This window comes from Hyaena hyaena, unplaced genomic scaffold, assembly GCF_003009895.1.
Source record: "Hyaena hyaena isolate Hyena2069 unplaced genomic scaffold, ASM300989v1 scaffold_903, whole genome shotgun sequence".
Lineage (NCBI taxonomy): Eukaryota > Metazoa > Chordata > Mammalia > Carnivora > Hyaenidae > Hyaena > Hyaena hyaena.
In genome coordinates this window covers 413,803-439,301 of record NW_024081538.1, presented here as the reverse complement: position 1 = coordinate 439,301, position 25,499 = coordinate 413,803, and the positions used below count along the sequence as shown (strand labels likewise).

General features: G+C 37.1%; 1 protein-coding gene across 1 annotated transcript in view; it reads right to left on the bottom strand.

The window, feature by feature from the left end:
- Positions 1 to 508: 508 nt before the first annotated feature.
- Positions 509 to 25,499, bottom strand: part of SEMA3E (semaphorin 3E) — a 248,001-nt gene continuing 223,010 nt past the window's right edge. The window contains exons 17-19 of the mRNA XM_039220705.1: positions 24,352 to 24,419; positions 22,665 to 22,804; positions 509 to 4,830 (exon numbers count right to left, since the gene is read on the bottom strand). Of these exons, the coding sequence (XP_039076636.1) occupies positions 4,378 to 4,830; positions 22,665 to 22,804; positions 24,352 to 24,419 (661 nt within the window). The 3' untranslated portion in view covers positions 509 to 4,377. The remainder of the gene's footprint in view (positions 4,831 to 22,664; positions 22,805 to 24,351; positions 24,420 to 25,499) is intronic.

The window sequence follows — 25,499 nt, the reverse complement described above, 5'->3', positions numbered from 1 at the left end:
GCTGTAGCTAATTATGGACCAAAACAACAAAATTTGCCTTAAAAACAGAACTCTCAAAGAGAGATTCATTTACCACCAAATCGCATTTAAATGACCTCTCCAAGGTCTAATAAAAATAGCAGAGAAAACAACAATTGGCATACATTAAGGTAAATGTTGAGGCCTGCACAAATTGTAAATATCCTACTTGTTACCATTTCAAAAGCATTCATTACCCATATCTCTTATCTGGGCGATGCAGCTTTGAAAGGAATTTCAGGTTGCTGGTCTGAGAAACATGATGGGCAGAAAGAGACCCACAGGCTTCAATGTAATGAGACAGTGAATGGACTTTTTCCTCCTTAAGGCAGTTGACTTACCAATTTCTAAGGACAGAGAATTGAATCCTCTTCTACCTTCTTAAAGAAAACGGACACTGGTCTAGCACTGAATGTTTATGTTTAGGCTTGACACATTATGAAACGAGTTTAACGGGTAAAAAATTTAGGAAATACTCCTCGGACAGCACTTAAGGGTTTAGTAAATATTTATTTGTTTAGCATCTAAGTTGAGCTAAATACAAATTGTACATAATAGTACAGGCAAATTATTCAGTGCATAGCGGCAAATTCATATGCTAGTCAGAGACTCACTGTCCATGGTCTTTGTATCTTACCACTAGATGATAATAAGTCTCGTGGCTTACAATCAGTGAAAAGAAATGCGAAAGCACATGCTGTTATGGGCCCAGGCGAATAAAAGGAAGCCATAGAGGCCAGAACACCCCAATACAGTAGTACTCTAGCCATGAGCCATTTAAACACAAGAGAACACAGAACACACTCAATTATAATGAGAGCCAAAATATAACAGTACCTTCCCAAGAAAAAATAAACATACCAGCTTAAATAACACACTCTAATCAAAACAGTATTCATGGAAAATCTATTATTTATAACTGATTCAAACGCAACAGGTGTCGGCCTGAGAAATGAGCACTGCTTTTGAAAAAGCAACTCGATGTGATGATACTGTGCTGTGAGAGCAAGAACATCGACTCCTTATTGTCATCATAACTGCAAAGACTTTCTCCTGGGATCTCAAGTATCCACACAACGCTAAGCAGTTCTCCTAATGTCCCCGTCAGGCTAAAGACAACTCACTTATAAGGACAACAGCTGTTGCGTTTGTTTCATGCTTAACATCGACACCCAGAACAATGTATCGTATTTTACAAATTTTACAAATGCTCATAATCGCTAGGAAGATTTACAAAGCCCTACACCCTATGGCGAATATTAAACACTCAATAAAAACACCCTAAGTGTTCAACTAATTTGGGGAAAGACAAAAGCCCTAAAATATATACAGAATTGCCACTTACTAAACAGGCAAAGACTCTCTGTTCCCTTTTACGTAGAGCTCTTACGCGTGTTTATTTCTATTTTAATCCCTGTTTCTCCAAGTTAATAGCTTTGCGTGGAAATATTCAGTAATAAACACCTAGGAAACAAATTAGCAATGAAGAGTGTTAGACACGGAAGAGACCTCACAGATCATGAAGTGAACCCTCTTGGAGATGTAATACTCCTTGCTAACAAACCCGCATCTCTGGCTCAACAGGTGGCATAGGAGTGAACGGGGAGGTGTGCACTGCTTGACATCAAGGCTCCATGCTATCCACCGGGCCTCTCTGCTTCCAGAGCACAACGTAGCAGAGGTCTGAAAGAGCGGGAGACTGATCCTACATGGAGGTGCCTCTTTGAACCTAGGATGGGTGGTTATGATTCTTTCTCAGCTCAATGTCTGTTCCTACAGGGCATGGTTTCTCTTCACCAGGTCTCTCTCTGTCTGGGGGAAAATGTGGCGAGTCTGGGCAGACTCTTGAATTCCTCCAAGTCTTTAGGTAGCTAAGCACGTGCCCTTCCTGAGTTGAAGAACGAGAGGATAAACCTGATCAACACAGTAGTGATTTCCTAAGCCTGGACATCTCTCAAAGGAGACTCTGAATTTGAATTCGGACGCCAGACAGAATAAAAGCCTGGGCAGGCGTTCTGTGGCATGTTTCAGATTGTCAAGAAGGATCGAGCAACATACGTTGTTGGTTTGTCTTTCGAGAGGGCGATACAGCTTTATCCGAAAGTACATGGTGATGTGTGCCTGGGGTGCACTGCTCCTGCCCATGGAGAAAGGCAGAGAGTGAGACTAAGAAAAGGGAGAAAAGTATATATATATGGAAATTGAGTGCTTTCACTAAACGGTAGACTGGAGCCCTCAAAATTTTCTTATCAGGATGCTCTCAAATTAGCATTTTAAAAAACCTCCCTCTCCTTAACGGTCATCTAATTTTCCTTGAATAGTTTCAAGGCATATTTAATTCTTAAGACTTATTATCGTAGAAAAGTTATTTTCCTCAGCCTTATCTCTTCAGTTACGAAATACTTTGCCTCATAAATGACATTACTGTTATCCTTGTTACCAACCGCTTATATGTGCTTTGGGGATTAAAACGTCAACTACATGCGTGATATCTGCCTTACTTTAAAAAAATCTGAGGATGAGAGAAAATCCTGCTTTCCTTTTTCCTTTTCTGAATATTTTCAATAAATCGTGCTTTACTGAATTATCTGTTCACTTTGAGTAGTTCAGACATGAACTTTGCGAGGGACCCCGTGATCTCTGGTTATGGTTCTATTTCTCCACATTGGGCGGGATTTTACTGAAATACATGCTGTTTTCAATTAATACTGGTGGGCGGCAATGACCTCCGGTGGATTCTTGAGTAAACAGCAACTGGATTTTCCAGAGAATGTTCTTTTTCAAAATATTTCTATCCTTCAGATCTTTGGGGCCTTCGTGGCTTAACAAATGAACTTTATAAACTTTTTAAAAACACGTATGTATTTGTTAATTGTCAAATGAAATTGTAAGCCATGACAAGTTATCCACACCTTAACTTTCTTAATTATATACTCTAAAAGCTAACTTGGAAAGTTGAAATGAATACCTAAACATTTAACTAAATATTCAGAATTGTTTTCACATGTAATTCACTTGCTTTTAATTTTTATTTAAATGAAAAATCTCAACAAAACTTCCTATTTTAGAAAAGTAATTGCTACATTAAAAGGAGAGGGAAAGACTTCAAGAAATAAGCATTCTCAAAAACTCTAGATACTATTTATAAAGTAAAGGTGTTCTGGATATCTCGGTAGTTAAATGACCTAGTGAAACAATTTTGTTATTTGTTAACATAAAATAGTGAGGAAAATGTGATATCTGAGCACAAGCTGCTTTAATATTTTTAAAGTAATAAACATATGTTTCTGGACTATCTTTTATATTTCAGGGAAGATTATTTAGAAGGCATAAAATTTAAGTTTTAGTAGAGCTTTAGGGCTATGATATCTTCATTTTTGGCCTGTGAGGTAATAAATTATTCATAAACACATTATTTCCATCTTAAAGCATGACATAAACATTGAGACATTTTTAAGGTTTTTTTCCCCCTGAAAATGGACAGGATATATTAACAGAAACTGCTTTCACATTTACTAGTCTGTAAAAAGAGAAAAAGGAGAATATACTTTTTCTACCACAAGAGGGTAGCAAAAACTTTTTCAGTTAGATTTCTAACTGTAACTTCATCTGTTCTTGGCATATTTTGCCATCTTTCTGAGAAGTTATCTAAAGTTCATTCTTTCTGCGCTGGAGTGAAATTCAAAGGATTTGTTTTCATCATGAAATGTAACTATAGCGAAAGTGGCTTAACGAATGTTTTAGGAAGGGCACGAGCCTCAAGGTGACCACAGTGTTCTTTCATGGTTTACAATAGTTTCAACACACCTGGCTTCATAAAACTCACGGCTTAGATACTAATACAATAGATTTTTTCACTAATACAATAGTTCTTAAAAAGTACAGACACTTCATATGAGAATGTTAAAGTATGTGATATTCTTTACCTTATACATTGTGGTGGAAAGGTAGAATTCAGAACGATTAAAATATATATTTAATTTTCCCATGATTATTAACATCTCTATTTCTTCAATATCCCAATAACCACAAGTCTTCCAAGAGAAAATAATAATTGCATGGAAAAGCAGCCAAGTACTCAAAACTACAGCCAAGGTCACTTTTTGATAAATATAGCGTGAAGCCATTGAGTAATATGCTTGTTTAGAAAAATTAGCTAATTTTACATGATTTTTAACCAGTCAAATGAGCATGTAGAATAATTTATCATAATACCTTCACAGTCATATTTCTGCACTACAGAAATCTCTTAAGCGACACAAAGAAGCTGGATGGTTTCTCGTTTTGTTTGTTTGTTTGTTTGTTTGTTTTTGGTTCCAAACACGAATTCTTCAGAAGCCAGGAGATGGTTTCACCCCATCAGGAGGCCAGCGCGTGCCTGGGCAGGCGATAGTGCTCAGCTTTCGGACGGGACTTCTTTTCCTGTGGGTTGGCGTATTTCCACTTGGAAGGTGACATTTTAAGCTTTTTCCTCTTCTTATCTGTGCACCAGACCTTTTCACAGTATTCTTCCACTCTCTGGAAGTTGCTGTAACCAATCAGCTGCAAGAATTCCTTGTACCACGGTTTTGCCCCGGGTGGGATGACGCTCTGAGCAGGACACGGCATCTTGGGAGGCCCGTCCTCTTCAAAGTCTTTGTGAAACATCTCCTCTACTCTCTCCTCTTCCACTATCTCCAGCGTAATTTTGCGCACAGTATGGACAAAACCATGCTCTACTGTCTGGCAAAAATAAGTCCCAGCGTCCATTTTTCGTACCCTAAGGAAGAGTAAACCGAGGTCCATCTTGACCACTCTGTCATCCGTCTTCACCTGCAGGAACAAGAAAATGAATGGCAATGGAGTAGTATTTAGGAGAGAACGCCAACCTATAACCCTTTCACTATCTTCAGATTTTTAATTTTTGTTATCACATGATGAAATCCTGAGAGTCATATATCCATGAGAGAGAGAGAGAACAAGGGAGTGAGAGAGTGACTGAGAGAGGGGGAATGACTAATTAAATCAGGTGTGGGTGTGTCCAACTTATTTACTTGAGATCACTTCCTATTAATGATTTTGAGGTCATTTCCCAACAATATTAGTAAAAGCAGAGTGAAAAAGCTTTCTCCCTCATGATTTCAATTAGTCATTAGAAAAAAGCATCTAGTGGGGCGCCTGGGTGACTTAGTCGGTTAGGCGTCCGACTTTCGCTTAGGTCATGATCTCGCGGTTCGTGGGTTCGAGCCCCGCGTCGGGCTCTGTGCTGACTGCCAGCTCAGAGCCTGGGGCCTGCTTCAGAGTCTGTGTCTCCCTCTCTCTCTGACCCTCCCCTGCTCACGCTGTCTCTCTCTCTCCTAGAAATAAATAAAAATATTTTTTTAAAAAAAGCATCTAGTTCAGTGCAGCACTCAAAGTTAGAGTAAAATGAAGATCTATCAAATTTATTGTGTTCTTAGAAGACAGAACACATGCCATTTCTCCCATTAGGAGTTCAGAGGTTCTTACTCCTTTCAGATCATAAAGACCAACGTCTCCATAAGGATCTCTAGTAAGCGAGGGGAGACACCTTCCCTCTCTTTCTTCCCCCCCCAAAAAAATCATCCATTAATTAAGTGAGCATTCCTTATAGTACAAGGCTTTCTATTTAACAGAGACTTAAAATTAAGCAAGAAACATCCATATTCTTCTCTGAAGAATTTCACACTCTACTAATTCTTAAGTTTGCATATAACTTCAGGGCTCAAATACCTTCTCACGTTTGTGAAATAATAAGTTATGCACATTATTTCTATGAATAATTACAATTCAAGGTAAGAGGAGCACAATAAAGCTTTTGATAAACAGTTCATATTTTATCATCGATAGTTGTACTAGTGAGTATATGATTTGACATTAGACAAATCTAGATTGAAATTCTGGCACCGCTACTAATGGCGTCATCCAGGACATTTATGTGTATTCTCCGCCTTAGTTTTCTTTGTAAAAATGGAGATAATCTTATGTCACTTGAATGATGCAAAGTTTACAGAAAACAATATATAAGTGAGAACACTTTGTACAGTGCTGTCAACATCGACCTCTATCTTTCCTACATATATTCCTACAGTGGAAAATAAACTGGTTTGTGCTTTCAGATGACCCCAGATCATACCATGATGGTATAAAGGTGATTCACGCCTTACTGGCTGACTTCTCCCTTGAGAATACAAAACAAAGGCAATATGCTCCCTTGCCAGTATAAAAGGGGCATTCGGACAAAAACCACCACTTTGGCACATTTTTGTCCCAGTGGCAGGTCCAGGCAACACCTGCTGGGCTCGGCTCTCCTGAACCTTAACCCGTTCCGGCATGTCCAAAGTTGCGATGTAATTACTCATGTGTACTCATTTATATAATCTGTGAATAATATGGCAAAATGGCATTAGCAGTGTGGTAAGAGATTGTATCTCAAACTGGGATGTTAAGGACAAATTACAAGACACCCAGAGGTGTTTTTTTTTTTTTTTTTTTTTTTCCAGCCATGTAAGCTAAATTAACTACTCGGCAGCTTCAGAGTAACACAGTTGGATGAAGGGGCCCCATAAATCCTTCATGGGGCTTCATCTGACTTGGGAGGACCACGTCCAAGTAGGCAAAATGCTAGAGCCACTAATTCAAAAAGTTCTCCAATGAGGAATCAGGAAGGGCCGTCACACCATAAAACATACTACATACGTCACTACATAAAACAGTCGCTTACTTGTTGATAGGTTTTGCTGAGAAGGTACCCTTGGCACCTGCCACAGCCAGTAACTCTTAATGACTTGGAGTCTCTGCTCACGTTTACCACTACTTTCTCCATAAATTCACCACCACGGCTTGGATGTTTCTGCCTCTGAAACACAGCCTCTATTGTTTTTAAACCTGTGGCTGTATTTGACACAGAGGGACCTGTCTTCTTAAACTTTTTTCTGTGTAGTACCTGCCACTTTACTATCCTGGCTCTCCTCTTGGTTCCTTCTTGGTCTCTTGGTGTAGATGCCTCATTCTAAGGCACCATCCCCCATCCTTCCTGGATCTCAAGTTTTATTTGCATTCATTTGATAACTCTTCTCTTTCCTCATTTCAACTAGCTTCCCTAAGATGCATCTCTCACAGAGATCATCCATTGTTTTCTATTTCCCGTTAATTACAAAACACTGACTGAAACTTACATCATCCTTCATTATTTACAATTCCGGGTCGCTCCACACAAACAGCACCCCCACCCCATGTACAACCTTCCCTATTCATGACAATTACATTCTTCTTCTTCTAGTCCCTCTGTCCTCATGTGTTGTTATATTTCTTGCTCATTATTATGTCCTCATAGCCAATACATCACAAAGTCCTATCAACATTTCTTCTGTGGTGATGGTGGGAAACATTCGTTCCATCTCACCGTTTTCCCACAGTGTTAGACTCTCTTACTTTGTGACTGATTCTTTATTTCATGATAGATTCCTGCCAAATCTTCCTGCTTTCTGTGTCTGCTGTTGTGCCCGGCTTAATTCTGTTTCAGGACCTATGCTGTTCTACGTGCCTGTAGGGACCTCCCTACTGCTGGTTCCTGACTGGAAAAGACTGAATGAAAGTGTCATCTCTTCAATCAGGCCTCTTCAATCAGTTCTTACACAACTGTAAGAAGATACTCTTTCCTTTACAACCATCATGTCATCTGTTAACCTTTCTACAACATGGCATGCAACATTACCTGCAAAAAAGAACAAGTCCTTCAAGTAATTTTCTTTTGACTAATACTTTTCCCCTTTATTTCAACAAATGTGTACTATTTTACTCTGTTTCAAATTTCACTTCCTTTTTCAGGCTCCTTATTCAGATTCTCTTGCTTGCCCAAGCAGGTGAAAATTGTTCAGTTAATTAGATCCTGCCATTTATTTATTTATTTATTTATTTATTTATTTAAGAAAGATAGAGAAAGCAGGGTAGAGGTGCAGAAGGAGAGAGAATCTTAAGCAGGCTCCATGCTCAGTGCAGAGCCCAACACCGGGTTCCATTCCATGGCCCTGGGATCATGACATGAGCTGAAATCAAGAGTTGGACGCTCAACTAACTGAGCCACCCAGGTGCCCCCAAATCCTGCCTTTCTAAATCCATATTCCCAGACAGCTTACTGCAATGTTTCTCATAGGTTTGGTTGAATAGGTACATTTCTGGTGATCAATCAGTTTTATACAACGATTCCTTGGATTATTGTGTTTTGCTTTCATGATAATAATGTAAATTAATAAACTATATTTGGGATCATGGGGAAGATCAACTTTATTGCTAGTATTGGTGTTTATCATAGATTCTGAATGATTTTCAAAGCTTTAACAGTTTCCAGCTGCTGAGAACAAAGATAAATGTAATATGTTAATGATACGTTCCAGCCAGATGAAAACCAAATGACATCCCCATGCAATAATGTACATAAAAAGTTTTGAAGTCACTTGTATAAAGTGTTAGGGGGACTGAGTCATCACATGGCACAAAGTGCTACAGGCAGATGTTCTGTACACACTTGAACACACACATACATGGTTGTCTGTGTCCCATGTTATGTTCATGGAGATGCCTTATTTCAGTGAAAAGAAGCTACACATTCAACAAAGGTTAAATGATGCATAGATTTGTTTATATTTTAGTTGTAAATTTATTTTGTTTCTATATTTGAATAAAAGTTACAAACAAAAACCTGTACTCTTTGTTTTATTCTTGTGAATATTTAATAAACATTTTAATATACGTTGTGCCAGCAGCCCAGGACAATGTTTTACGTTCAAGGGCAGATGGTGGGAACAACCTGTAGAAATACCAGAGTCAGATCTTCCTCTTCGTAACTCCTGTCCTCAGTTCCTTGTAGCACCCATCATTACTTCCATGTCTTATTCTGGTCTTATTCTTTCTTTCCGATAGTGAATTTCTTTATAATGTCCACTAATTCACTTTTAAAAATTTCTTTCCAAGCTTATTTTCATTTCTTAATGAATACTTTCTTTTTAGCCAGAGAGATCTCATTTCTTTTTGTAATTCAATAGCATTCATATTTGTAGCACACAAGGTGGTATTTACTCCTCTTTGAATAATTTTGTGGTGCACATTTTTTCGCCTTTAACCATATTACAAGTTTCATAAGAACAAAGGCCTATCTCTTAATTATTCTGAATAGTCCATAATGAGTAGGACGCTCAGAATATAGTGAAAGGGGAACACATTAATTCATTCAGAGTATGCAAGAATGCAAGGCAATGGGTATCCCCATAAAGATATATCCAGAAGTTATTCACTTCTGGACTTATTCCAGAAGTAAATCCAATAATGATTTTGTCAGGAAGGAAGTGAAGATGATTTGAGGAGCAGTTAGTAACTATGAAAGGGCTGTGCTTCACAGATATATATAGGAAAAGCACTTCTAGGACACTCTCTTCACCCGAAAGGAATCTGCACACCATCCTCAATGAATACGATCCTTTGTTCTCTCCTTACTCTATCTCCTGTGAGAATGCACATATGAAAACATGAAAGTCATCTAGCTTAGCTTCTGGTCTACACCGAGCAGTTTATGAAAGTGTTTTAAAATAAAACAAAAAGCAGAAATGAAAATAAATACAAATCCTTGGCCACTGGATTAGGAGTGCTTGTTTATTTTTTCAAGCAGGTATTTCTTTCAAAATCAGAAGCCCCATTTGAGAAACACTGCACTGTGTGTATATAAACCCACACCGGTTAAAGATATGGAGGTGTGATAGTCACAATGGGAACGGAAGCTGTCCTACATCATTTATTTGCACAATGGAGACAGTGCCTGTCTTAGAACGTAGGTCTCTCCTCTTGCTTACAGTGGGTTAGAAATTCAGAAATAAAAGATGTTCCAACTCTGAAATCTGGATGGTTGTACACTATATGTATGTTAAATCACCTTGAAAGTTAAATGTATCTTCCGTAGCCTATGGATACCTAAAAATAAAAAAAGAAACTACATAGAAATTTGTATTTGACATCCTTCCATGATTTAATCTTTCCACTTGAGCCCACATGGGCACCTTCGACAGGAAATCTTGATTACACAGTTGTTTTCATCAGCTGTGCGTTCTCTATGTCTGAAGACCTGACTTCCTTGGTCAAGAAGATGATACATAATACATCACTTTATCCAATATTCCTATAGGCAATCTACAAAAATATAGCATTTCTTACTCAAAGTGGTTTTAATATTCTGAGTTATAAAGATTGATTCAGTATGTTTTGTAACGTCAAATAAAAAAAAGTAATTGAACAAAGAACCCTGCACATCTGGTAGCTGGTCAGGAAGAAGGAGTGATTTCCATGTGTATCAACCATATGGTTCCACACTTTTCATCGGTAAAGGACAGACATAGGCCTCAAATTGCTTTTTTTTCTGAATATATTTTACAATGAAATTCGTTTTAGTCAAGAAATAAAGGCCAACAATACATATAATCGTTTGTTTATCTGGCCTACCTTCAATACAAACAAAAAAAATTGGTTGACTTACAAAAAATACATCATACATAACAGCATAAAAATTAAAAAAAATATTTTGTAAAAACACGTTTTACATCTGCTTTATGATAGAGGGGATTACCCAATAGAAACAGGGTGAATTACTTGATGGCCCATTTAGGGAAATCTATCACACTATATAAAGAAAGTTCAGATTAAAGATCCAAATGCAGAAAACTTCTTTAAGTTTACTTATTTATTTATTTTAAGAGAGGAAGAGAGAGAGAGAGAGAGAGAAAGGGAGAGAGGGAGGGAGAGAGAGAGAGAACACATACATGTATGTAGAGGATGGGCAGAGAAGGAGGAAGATAGAAGATAGAGTGTCCCAATCAGGCTCCGTGCTATCAGCCCAGAGCTCGATCCAGGGCTCAATCCAATGAACCAGGAAATCATGACCTGAGCCAGAATCAAGAATCAGACACTTAACCACCCACGTGTCCTAATTAAATCCTATTTCTAATACAAAAAGATACTGAGAAGTCATAAATATGAACCCAAACCATACTGTGAAAAAATGTTATATTGAAAAACATCAACTATCTCAAAAAGAAAATTCGGAACATTTATATTCAAGAACTAATTAATATACAGAAGATGCAAAGGACTCGTTAGAGTAAAAAAAAATAAAGAGAAAAATAGGAAAGATACATATATAAATAGGCAAATCAGAGAAAAAGAAACCCAAATATTTAATAAATATGCAAGTTGATGTTCAATCTTACTAGTGATGTTAGAAATACAAATTTAAATAAGACAGCACCTTATCCCAATAAGACAGGCACAAATTAGAAAATATCAAAAACTGGTGAGAGTGTGGGAAAATGAGAATCCACATAGACTGCTTGAACACTATAGATGATGCCAAAATTCCAGAAAGCAAGCTGATGAAACTGTAGAATTGAAGGCTGTCAGAAGGTAAGAATGCAGAGATTTGCACTCACATCTGCAGGGGGTTATTTGAAGAGATGATCCTTAAAGATGTCATTATGGGAATTAATTGATCCACTCTAAGGGGCATCAATCAATTAAGAGCAATGAATGCATGCTATGGGATATTAAGTTACAGTCAGAAACAATGAAATAAAGACACACACAGCAACAGGGATAAACTATAAAAACACAGTGTTGAGTTATAAAGAGAAACAGGGTAAGATCTCCAACTCAATAGTTTTATTTTTATAGCTCATGAATACTCAAAATGCTATATTCTTGTTCAATATAGTACAAATGATGTAGTATTGGACTTACTCCAATCATTACAATGCATGCATATGGTGAAGCAAAGATGAAAGTGGAGAAGGGTGGTCCAGGAAAAACGAAGTCAAACAAGAAAGGAGATCTGTGTGAACCCAATAAGACAAAGTGCTATGAACTAAGTAATATGACTGTAGTGATTATCTTGGTTTGGCAACCGATAAACTAAGTCTATAAGATCTGTTCAAGCTATGGTATATTATAATCTACGATTTCAGAAATAATGCTGAAAAATAAACAAAAGCAGTGTAAGGGTAATGTTTTATTAAAAACTTCCAAGGATAAGAATACTCAAGATTCAAAATGAAGGGAAAATAGGAGAGAATCAAAGAAAGATAATGTTTGAACACAAAAATGCATATCATAAGGCACTGGACAACTACTATATTTGGAGTACAAAGTCAACACTAAATTACCTAGAAACCAAAGGAAAGGAGAGAGTATGATAAATTCTAAGACCTGAACGTCTCTAAAGCATATTTTTGAAGTTGTTCTTTATCATAGGGAATTATAGTCAATGATACTGTAATAGCCTTTATAGGGGCAGATCATAGCTATGCTTGTAGCAAGCACAGCACAGTATATACAGAAGTTGAATCGCCATGCTGTACATAATAATGTGACATTGTGTGTTGACTATACTCAAATAAAAAGTTATTATAAAAAATAAAGTTACTCCTTGTGACAAGTATATCTGTCTCTGGCAGTGAGGGCTGAGAAAAAGATTTCTTCTTTGTTTTCATAAAAGGACACATAGGCATCCAAGCAACATCCCTACAGTAAATACAAGCACAGATCAGTACGGGCTATTCTATGAGACTATCACAATGTGATACGTACAGATATACAGTTCCGTGCTGATATATCTTCATGCAGATACACAATTTTTATTATCTAGAAGACTGTATGAATTATGATTTTTACTGCAACCGAAGGAATTAAAAAGTGAAGAGAATTCATATGTTTGATATCTTTGAACATCTACCATGTGCTTGACACTGGGCTTGCTGCGTTACTATGTTACTTTGTTTAATCAGATGCCTCGAGTCAGAGTAATCTTAGTGGGATAAAACGTAGAACTGTATCTGATTCCATAGATCTGGGAATATATGTTTAATTTTCAAAGACATTAAGGAATCTCTTGGAAAATTAACCAAAGAGAGTTCTATCTCAACCACTAGATCGACTTCCATCCTTAAGACCACAAAGTTGCTCCATATTTTCCATTTACAGGAACCGTGTCATTATCATTGTGAAGGCAAACATGAAATTAACGGGCTCTACTGCTAATTATTCCAGAACTAAAATATGGAGCAAATGACATTATAAAAATATGCTTGTCAAGGCTGAAAATGTAAATCATGAATATCTACTTGTAAAGAATTGTTAGTTCAGAAAAGATGAGCAGAGATTTTTTTTTAAAAGGCTGAAATGGAAACATCAAAACTGCTAAGCAGATGTTTCAAATGAGGCAAAGTTCATGCACTTTATGTTATGACAACAAGAAAAACAAATAATATTCATGTGGAACAAACCTCATGCTTTTAGTACATGTATATAAAGACAAAATTGTAAACTTATGGCTGTCATTGATCCCCTACGCTTCTTGTCATGGGTCACCATTGGGAAGGTCAAGAAAATATGGGTCATCTAGCAAACAAGATAGTAGAGTAAGGATGAACTTTCACATCATAATTCTCCTAGTTCTGATGACGTAATAAATGCGCAACATCAAGAGATGTAGCTTGTATTCTCCATTTTTCTTTGTTCTGTTTTTACAAGAGAAGCCGTCTCCACAATGCACTGAATCATCAATAAACTGATGTTTTCCTTAAAGTGGTAAAAGTTCTGCATGGATGCAGTGAACTCTAAGTTATCTGGAAGGCACTTCTGCTTGATAAGGTAACCATGCCTCTTAGATTTCTCAGCGGTAATTAGATGACTCTGATGAATTTATCCTACTCAGTAGGTGGTCTGAAAGCAGAGTTGAAAGTGACAACCTGTGGTGTCCAGTTAACAATCAGAATTGAGAGAATGGGGTGAACTGAAGTGTGGGGGTTTTGATGTCAACTTTTCCATTCTCTCTTGGGTTTTTTATAATAAACATGAACATGCACATTTGTGCATTATTTAAGCAGTCTGCACAATGCATAGCATCAGCTATTTTGAAGTGAGAGACTTTATTTTTAAGACACACACACACACAAAATATTTTCCCTTAAATAAAGAATCCGCAATGGAAAGATCAATGACGATTAAGGGGAAAATGAAACTTCCGTGCTTACCAAAAAATAAATTGTGATGCTCACCTCAGAGACCAGCAACTCCTTTGTCTGCCTTATATCCCTTTGGAGAATATTTTATATGTTTTGGCATTATTTCTGCACTGGCAATTTACATCCGTTTGTTGAACTCCTTGTGGAGCTCCACCTTGTTTACAGTGTCTTTGGGATATACATTGGTTTTATCAGTAAAGGGCTAATGAATATAGTCCAAAAGAACACGCTCCAAGAAACAATTCATATTGTCTGGTTTTATTGAAAACTCATTCCAGTAACATTATAGTGCTCCGCACAAAGTGAAGGCTTAGTTATTCGTGAAAATAGTTTTTTCTCCAACATACAGACATATTTTTCAGAATAATACTTATTTAATAAAGCTTCACTCTACCTTAAATCAGAGGCCAACAAACTTCCTGTGAAGAGTTACACAGTGAAGTTTTTGGGCTTTGTGGGTCATCTGGTCTCTCTTATAACTACTCAGCTTTGTGGTTATAGGATGAAAACATCCTATACATTCTAGGTAAACACACGGGTGTGGCAGTTTTCAAATAAAATTTTATTTATAGAAGAGGTGGAGGGCCAGATTTGGCCTCCAGTCTGTAGTTTGCCAAACTTCTGCTTTAAATCATTGTCACGTTCAAAGACATACCCTATCTTCAGGTTAAAATTATATGCTCCAAACTTAACAACATTCATGGTGAGTATTGTATTACGGTAAAAAGTGATTTATTCACGTTATAGTAGCTTAAAGAAACTAAAGTTTTTTTTATCATGATTACTGAGAAGTACACATCCTGAACTAATAAACATTTAAACCTAAGCAATAAATACACGTGTAAATTTTCCCTCATTTACTTAGTTTTAAAATGTAGTGTCTGGGGCCCCTGGGTGGCTCAGTCGGTTAAGCGTCTGATTTCGGTTCAGGTCATGATCTCACAGTTCGTGGGTTCGAGTCCTGCTTTGGGCTCTGTGCTGACTATCAGCTCAGAGCCTGGAGCCTGTTTCAGATTCTGTATCTCCCTGTCTCTCTGACCCTCCCCTGCTCACACTGTCTCTCTCTCTCTCAAAAATAAATAAAACATTAAAAAAAATTTTAAGTGCAGTGTCTGTACATTTTGCAGAAGAGAAATACTTCAATTGTCCAACCAATGTCTTAACAAGTATGAATTCCGGGATGTATTATTTCCAGTGCTTTAGTTATGTTTATAACAGCTTTGTCCTCTGCAATTACAAAAATACAATTTAGGGGCACCTGGGTGGCTCAGTCAGTTGGGGGTCCAAATTCAGCTCAGGTCATGATCTCACAATTCGTGGGTTCGAGCCCCACGTCAGGCCCTGTGCTAACAGCTCACAACCTGGAGCATGCTTCAGACTCTTTCTCTGTATCGCCCTCTCTCTCTGACCCTACCCTGCTCACGCTGTCTCTCTCTGTCTCTCAGACATAAATAAAACATTTTAAAAATACAATTTATACATCCTTATACATATAAGGATGATTTGAACTGGCATTTCAAATTTAAATAATTATAGGAGTTTGGAACAGCTAAACTTGGCTTTTGGGGACGAATTTATCTTCCTTATCCACACACATAAAATCTTTTTTTTTTTTGTCCCCCTTCAGAGAATGAGGAGGTTTTCTCTTCCTTGTTGAAACTCACTTCTTCACTTTAGCCTAAAATTACATTCTCTCACACAAGCTCTTTATCTTGCTTCATCAATTAGCTGCACATTTTCTTCTTTATGCCTTTTTCCCTTCAACCTATAAACATGACCAAGTCACATTTTTTTCTTAATTCAAAAAAACCCTAAAAGTTCTCTCACTCTTGTCTCCCTCTGTTGACCTCTCTCTTTCTCATTCAAACCTTTAGGTGAGATACACGACACTAGCTGTTTCTAATTCGCCACAGCCTCATTCATCACCTAACCCACTGCTAGATGGCTCCTAGCTTAACTGTTGCATTGAGCACATTCTCACTGGACACTAAGTACTTGCTTTCTGAACGTTTCAAAGACTAATGTTTATTTATCCTTCTCCATCTTCTCTTCTCTCAGATCTATTATTTCATACTCTCCTGGCTCCACTGTCAGTACTAAGTTAAGCCATATACTATCTACTTACCACTGTTTAGTCCCAGAAGGATTTACCAGTTTTGTACTTTGCATGAATGACTTAACCTCATGATGCATGTAGTACTACTAACTCCCTCAGAGAAATGTTGTAGGTTTTAAAAACGTTATTACACATAAAACACTTAGAATAGCACAGGACATATAGTAAACACTAAAAGAATGCTAACTATAATGCTTATTTGTTTTTCTGTTTTCACTTTATCTCACAGAATTTGTCTTCTAATTTTTTCTGAGATGTGGGTTTTCCCCTTGCTCCTAGGCTTGGTTCACAGCTGCTTCTTATTTAGTCATTCTCCAAGGTAAGCTACGACACTTGGACGCACCAGGATATTGTGACTACGGGCCTAGAACTGAAACCAGACTATCTGGTCTCAAACTCAAACTGATTTCATAGGCTGTGTGATACTGTGTAAGTGACTTCATCTCTTTGTGCTTTGGTTTCTTTATCTATTAATTGCGGACAACAATACCACGCACTTCATAAGACTGTTGCAGGGATTAAAAGTATTAATATACATAAAATTCATAGAACAGTGCTAGGCATACAGTAAGCAATATTATTGAAGAATTGCTGCTATATTGTTCTTACTTTTATTACCTCCAGGAATTTAATTACTACCTCTTTGCTGACGTCTCCTATATATTTCTTGCCGTTCAAAATCTTTCCTTTGAATTCTATATTCCTGAATGTACATACAACACAGGAAAGCTCTACCTAAAAGCTTTACAGGAGACCCCAGCTCAACAGGGCCAAAAATGAACTCAACATCTTTCTCCTAAACCTTCTATTCCTCCTTGTGTTCTTTAAATCATTGTTCCTGCACCATCAACTATTGAAACACCAAACAAAAAACATGTGAATCATTATGACTGCTTCTCTTGTATCTCAAAAATCAAATGCACAGCATGTTATCTCATAAAAATGAAAACCTTTATTCTTTCCTTCCTACTACTTCCCTTCCTACTACCATTGTTTAGTTCTGGTCAAAAATCTTCCACTTGACTACTGAAATACCTTTTTCAACAGTCTTCCAGACACCCGCCTATCCTCAAAGCATACATACAAGATTCGAGAGGCAATGTATGTCAAAGGTTGTCAAAGTATTCTCATTGGGTTTTAAGTAAAGTGAAATGTGTTCCTTGATTGTCTACTCATTTTTGTATCATTTCCAGCCGCAGATCTACACATACCACTTTGTTTCTCATCCCCATCACATATACTTATCCCGTTCTCTCTTGAAGTTAACTTTTACTCATCCATTAAGATCTAGCTCACATGTCACCTCTGCCTTGAATCTTTTCCTGATTGTCCATCATGCAACCTCCATACCCAGCCTGTTTGTTGACAGTTTTTCTTTTCTCATAGTTGCAACATAACTTTTACTATATTTATTTATATATAATATATTCAACAATATATTATAATTATCAGTTTACATTCTCATATTCATTGTAAGACTATAAGCTTCTGAATGGCTAAGGCTATGATTTATTCACTGCCTATTAAGGTATTCTCTGTGTATTTTTTATTTAAAATTGTTTTTTAATGTGTTATTTTTGATAGAGAGTGAGAGAGCAAGAGACAGACAGAGAGCAAGAGGGGGAGGGACAGAGAGAGAGGGAGACACAGAATCTGTGTGAACTGTCAGCATAGAGCCTGCCATGGGGCTCAAACCCACATTCTGACATCATGACCTGAGCTGAAGTCAGACACTCAACTGAATGATCCACCCAGGCACCCCTTCTCTGAGTATTTATTGAGCTCAAAACATTAATTGCAGGCACTTAGACAGAAAGGAGACCAGCAAGTTGAAAACGTATTCATTTCACCTGAGAAGTTAAACAGCCTTGAGGATTCTGAATAATAACAGAGAGCACATGCAAATCACATTGCTCTTTTGTGTATGAGGCAGTCACATGTACATTAATTGACTTCGAGGTAGAGACACACTGAGAGTTATCGTTGCGTCACATGAAGATTTATGTCCCTAGGACCTCAATGATTACTAGCTTCTGCCTTTCTTCCCACCCCCACATACTATATTCTTAACATAATAACTAAAATGATCCTTTTAAAACCGACTTTTGATCACGTCATAGCTCCGCTGAAAAGGACCCAGTGGCTATCTATTTAATTTAGAGCAAACACTATAGCCCTTAATAAGGGCCTAAAAGCTCTGCATGAGCGGACCCTTTACCTCACTTTTGAACTCACAGTATAAAATTCTCCCTATTCCTCATTCCCCTCTGGCCACACTGCCCTTCAGTCTAGTGTTCCTTGAATATATCAGGTACACCCCATCTCAAGGGCCTTTACACCTACTGTTCCCACTGTCTAGAAAGTTCTTCTCCAACTCTGCCATATGGCCTACTACTTAAGTTCTTTCAAGTCTTTTTTCAAATGTCACTTAGTGACCTTCTTAGTAAGACTTTCTATGAACACCCTTTTAAAACTGCAACCTCTCCTGACAGGTAACCTCTCTTGTATTTTTCTTCTTATCATCATCTGATACATTAAATATGATTCTTTTTTCATTGTATTTCTATTATTTTCATCATCTTCATCCTCCTCCTCTGTTCTTCAGAATACAGTTTCTATGGAAACAGGGTATATTGGGTGCTCTGTAGATAACATTACAAAATAATTACTGAAGCATTATTTGAGTCAAACACCTAAGAAAATGAGGCAGAATGCTCTGGGTTTTCTATCTACATAGGCCCAAATGATTGAAAACTCATATTTTGATGAGTTTGATGGTAGTTTCTTCTACCAGCAGGTGTAGAGTAGAAACCTTGAAGGGCAGTTGAGAACGGAAATACACTGATGCATATATTGTATAATAAGGATTCTTGGTATCAGTGCTTATAGTGAGAACTGTTCAAATTACTGGCAGTTTCTCATCATCTAAACATGAAGACTACTGTTTTTGCCCCACCCCCCACCCCCCACAAAGCTACATCAGCATGTTCCACTGAACTCAGAAAATAATATATATATGTGTGTGTGTGGGGGGGTGTATCAGGGTCATTTTTCAGATATCAAATTCTAGAATCTCTGTTCTATAAGGTTTTCCATTGCTCAATGTCCCAGAGTATCTGAAACTGTATATACAGTTCCAATTTCAGAAGGTTGTGGGGTTTAGTAGAAAGAATATAGGCACTTGGATTTGAGATGATTTACTAGCAGTCAGTAACCAGGGAAAGTTATTAAACATTCAGTGTCTCAATTATGTCATATGTAAATCATGTTCAAATACAAGGGTATACTTTAGAAAATGCACATAGCAAGTTCCTTGGTACTTAGACAATGAATAAATGTGAATCATCTCAGCTGCGGAGTCAGGAATATCTAAGTTCAAACCTTGGGTCTGTCACAGAGTTTGTTTATGGCCCATACCTCTCTCACATTCCACATTTTTAAGATCGGGTCAATTCCTTCTAATGTGCATTTGTGAGATCTAAGAACAAATAGATAAGGCACCTACTTCTACTTCAGTTTCTGTGTTCAGCAGATGCACACAGAACAGACTTACCTATAAGGTCTCTTCTAATGAGACTTTTCCCTCAGGATATTACAGTAACTGATGCACAGCATACCTAGGTCATCGAGTCTGGGAAAATACTTCCTTATGAAGTACCTACACAGCAGGCTTTCAATACACATGTATGGAATTCATAACATGTACAGTGACTGTGTTTCTTGGGTGGTATTTAAGAAAGCAGGAGACCATTAAATGCATCTGTGAGAGAACAGCAGTAAACCAGTTTGGAAACTAGATAGGTGAATTTCTAGATGCTTTCTAGAAATTCAGCTATGTAGCATTTCAAAAACTTGATTGGGCAAAAATTTTTATCTACCTGAATATGCAGTTTCCAGATAACTTGACAGGGCTGAGTATGGATTTGTAGGCAGAAGTTCCAGACTCAAAAATTTGGTTCTATAAAAGGAACTATATGCGCACGCGCGTGTGCGTGCACACACACACACACACACACACACATTTTATAATCAAATTCTTTTACAAAGGCTATGGTCTGACTGCAAATTAATGACTTCTGGCCTGTAGTGTCTGTGATGGACCTCCATGGCTACTGTCAGGTGTACCCTAAAAGCACTTCCATGTGAGGAAAGAAATGGAGTGGATGAACTTAAATATCTTATACAAATATACAATGGTCAAGATTTGATAATATAACTATCAAAAGTAACTGCAATCAATACATAAATGGTCATGAAAAAATTCTAAAATCTTCAAAAAAGATTCTAAAAGGGCTTCTAAAAAACCCTAAAAGGACAAAATTATTCTGCTTTGTGTATTAAGCATACACATCCATCTTTCTATGAAGCTACCAATTTTGTGTTTTCTTCTGGATTGTGTATAAATCAATATATATTGCTATGCTTAGAGAAACTAAGTATTATATTATCATGACATCTAATGGAGAGTAAATTCAAAATTTCAAATATTAGTAAATATATCAGTAATGGAAATTTGAAAAACAGGGGCTAAAATTTGGGGAAAGGAGAAGCAGATTATATTAATAATATAAGAAAGAAGCTTATAATTGAACAATGATGAATGCAGCATGTCAAAATGATTTGGAAAGGATTTCCAAATGAGGCAGATTATGGTGAGTTCCAAATTAGAAACAGAATGTACTGAGGGAAGAAAACCACTGATGAAAGAATTACTTCTCTGTCTTCTGAAGCCATTCAACTAGAGGAGCTATAGAATATTTCCAGGTCCTCTCCTGCCAAGTGAGTTATGATGGAGTTTAAAACTCAATTTTATATCAGATTTGTGGGATGGAAAATACTTTACTACCAAACCAATAATGTATTTTAGCGCAATAGGCTCTAACATTTTTGGACACATGTTTATTCTTATGACGTCATGAAAATTTAGGAGAGTTTTCCTGTCCCTGGTTGCCTTTGTTGAGTGCCTTCCTCTCTAATAACTATCCCAGGAACCTGGGATTTATACATTTAATCATCTTCCAGGATGTATTATATGATTTTGGACCAAAAACATGTCGTATTTTTAGTTTCACAACAGGCTAGAAAAACAGGCATTAAAAAGTCAATGTGCTCTACATTTGGAATCTATAGTTGATGATTTCATTTATTTACTTTCTATCTGCTATGCACCTACTAACTTTTCCCTGGGTCTGAAGACAGGCATCTATCATTTCTTTCCCTTATTCAACTTGAAACCTTTTCACTGTGGAACATTTTGCTACAATTCACCGATATCTATTTCCTTTTAATTAACCAAATTCCATTCTATTTTCATAACTCAACTTTTGTGAAAATTGAGTTCAAAGCCCACATTAGCATCAACAATGCTTTATCTGCCTTCACTAATTGCTTCATGCCCTTGACTGTGCCAATATACAACCTAATCCCTAGACTTGCATATAAAGATTACCCAGTAACTGCCTCTACACTATTCCTTGTGTGTAATTTAAATGCTAGGGTGCCTGGGTGGCTCAGTTGGTTGGGCATCCAACTCTTGATTTTGGCTCAAGTGATGATCTCATGGTTCATGAGTTCAAGGCCCATATCAGGCTCTGTGCTGACAGTGCAGGGCCTGCTTGGGATTCTCTCTCTCTCTCTCTCTCTCTCTCTGCTCCTCCCCCACTCATGAGCATGAATGTTCTCTCTCTTTCTCTCTCTCTCAAAATCAATTTCAAAAAAATCCAGATTTTAAACGCTTCCTCTTCTTCCATCTACAAAAGCAGCCTAACTGATTCCTCTCTCATTTAGATCATAATAGAAATATAATCTCTGTTAGTAAATCTACTTAAAAGGACAAAGAGATGCCTTTCTTTTATTTCCAGTGGGCAATAATGGAATCCCTATGTCGATTTTTCATATATGATTGAACTGCTGTATCAAACAGATGTTGCTGGTGTTGTTTTAATTCTATTATCCATATGTCTAAGATATACATGTTAGCAGTGTTGGAATTTGCTATTTTTCTAGAACATTACCTTGGGTGATAGAATTTAAGACTATCATTTTGACATGATACTAAAATCATGAAACTATGAGTACCTCCTGAATACAAATACAATTTTCGGAACCCAAATTTATTATATATATGTACATATATATACACATACACATATATAATTTATTTACATGTGTATGCACTTTATATTTGATATGTGTACATATGTACATATTTACATGTCTATATACATATAAAAATTAAATATACACAAGTTTTTATAGCATTTATAAATTATATCTACATAGGAATAAGTGTGTATATTTCAAAATTTTTATGTGTATATAAATCACACATAATAAACAAATCCACTCTTTAAATAACATACGCATAGCACAATAGACTTATTCATTTTTAAATACCAAATAAATCATCATCTATTTACTAATCACACACTATATGCCAGACAGCATGGTATGCATGTGCAGCTATGCATTACCTCCTCTTTTCTTGTGTCACGTCCTTTCTGCACAAACCAGATAACTTTTGCTTGCAAAGATCGAGGGGTACATTCCAGCAAAGTACTGTTGTTTTCTATGCCATACGCCAGTCGCTCTTCAGTCTTATCCAAAGCATCTCCTACAACATAAGTGTTAAAATTAACCATGAGACTTCAATTTTACCAGTAATATGTTTAAAAGACTATTTAGACCTCTGCAGAAAAGTAAATATCTTTCGTTACTTACTGCTAATTACTATGCAAGTCAATTAGAGAAGTTATTTAGAGACAGTGATATACCGAAATCTAGGCTTTAAAAAGGTACCACAGGCTATGAAGAGGACCAGAAGGAAGTAGCTGGGAGCGTGGGTCCAAAGGACATGACAGTCAGTAAGAAGGTCCAGCAGTGTTAAATGCATGGAGAATCAGTGACAATATCCACTGATAAAGCAGGCAAGAGGGAGTGAGCACCAAACATTCATGTCAAACAAAGGATAAATAAAATTCACGGTTACAAACAAAAACAGAAAGCAGAAACTGACGTGATACGGCATTACATAAACACAAGCGTGAGTGCGATCTTGTCAAGGGATTGCACTTTATTCAGATACTGGGTTCCTGTAGTAAGAAAAGGGTACAAAACTGAACTACAGACATGATCCGCAGCTTCTTGATATTTATCCTGGCCCAGAGAGGCTCTCACTGGACTTGAACTCAAATTTGCATATGGGCAAGTGCTCTGAACTGCAGCAGGGAATAAAAGCAAGTGGATGTATTCACTAGTGTATTAACCAGTAATCAAATTCAGTAACTAGAACCTGGGATTTTTTTTCCCCTTATGTATGAGTCCTTCTCACTTTCAAGACTGACCCCTAAATTTTCCTAGATTAGGAGCCTACCTTCCTCTAGCTAATGTTCTTAGAGGCTTAGATCCTGCACCAAACCCTCAGTCAGCCTTGGGTCTAGCAAACTGATGCTGTGCATTCTCTGGACTGTGCATTAGCACTGCTGGTCTCCTAGTTATGATGATCCACCTTCCTGTTACCTCCTGGTTGAAGCTGGTGACTGACACCAATCCCAGCCTGTTCCAACCACCCACAAGGTGTGAAGAGTCAAGGGCATAGTTTTCTGTGTTGTTTGACTTCCTTACATTTGCTGGAGCTGACATTTCCTCTCATCCTTTACCCATCAGACCAACTACTACCTTTCCTCAGAAACTCACATCTGCACCTGAGCTCTAGGCTTCCCTACTCTAGTAGAAGAGTTAAACCTTTTCATTTGTTCTATCCCAAAGTTTAGTGGTGACTTGATATAAGTTGGCTCACTCTTGAAAAGATTATCGTAGGTTACGTAACATGGTGAAGATATCTCCCAGGGTTGAGATGGAGACAGAAGTCCTACAAATCACTGTGGCACCTTTTCTAAGATTCTCCTGTTGTGAGGCCCAACAGCAAGGCTTCGTAGTGGTATATGGAACTTATTTTCCTAATTAAAAATTATATGTTCACATATAATTAAAAAACTTTGTTTTAAAATTCCACTATGTGGAAGAAAAAAGAATACTTGCAGTAACATTGTTCTAGTATATATCAATCACAGAGAAAGTAAGGACCCTTTTAAAGAGTGTGCAGTTTATCTTCACTGTATAGCCTGAATAACCCAGAGCAATTGATTTTCTATGGATTACCGACAAACTGCTGTCCAAAGCACTGCTGAGCTGCATTGCCATGCCGGACATCTTGTCTGCGGAACCGCCTGGAAGAAAGTAAATGCACTGAGGAGATGTTCAGATTTCAATTTTCCAGACTTTAAAATGTAGCCAACCGCATGAAAGAGTCAAGTAGTATTCTGCTACTGAAAAAAATTGATCAGTCATGCAAAACAAGGGTAAAATTCAAGTTGCATAGTTTCCCATATTTCCACTGAATATTATTCAATGGATAAGATCTACATGCAACGTTTTTTAAGTGTCCATGTAACTTTGAATTTTGGATCTTGAAACAATAATTTATTTAAGTTTGCTTATCTTTACAGAATGGGGAGCAGTGGGGTGGGGAGAGGCAAAGAGAGAGAGGGAAAGAGAGAATCCCAGACGGGCTCCACTGCTCTCAGTGCAGAACCCGACGCAGGGCTCGAACTCATGACCTCTGAGATCAGGACCTGAGCTGGAATCAAGAGTCAGATGCTTAACTGACTGAGCCACCCAGGAACCCCCTGAAACAATAATTACAGAAAGCTCTCTTTACATTTTGTTAAAAATGTAGTGCGACAAGAATTCTTCAGTTTCAAACAGGAGTTTGGGATGGTAAGGGAGGTGTGCAAAAGGGAAATATGATTTGAGGCAGACCATCTATTTGAATGAAAAATCATAAAACTCCTTCAAATAGAAATGCACCCAAAAAAAGGAAAGGTATTTAAATCCAAATATTTTGTTCTATATGCATCATAATCACATAGCAAAAATACAGTTGCTAATAAAAAAGAGATACAGTAAACATATATTCAATTTACTCTTTTATTCAGATATTATGGGTAGAAATCATCTGCCTCTATTGAATTTGATTCTGTGTTATACATATTTAATAAGCTGTCTTGCAAAACTGCCTATTAGATTTAGGATCACTTCTCATGTTATTGTCATAGTTTATATATTGCTTAGATATGTAAGCGAGAAATAAAAACATCCTTTAGCCATGGGAAAACATTTTATAATATAGATCTTGTTTTAAATTTGCAGGTATCTTTCTGAAGTACTAAATAATTTAAATTATTATTAGTACTGAAATTCTAACCTCAAGATTCTTAGCATATTAATTCAGATTAGAGATAAAAATA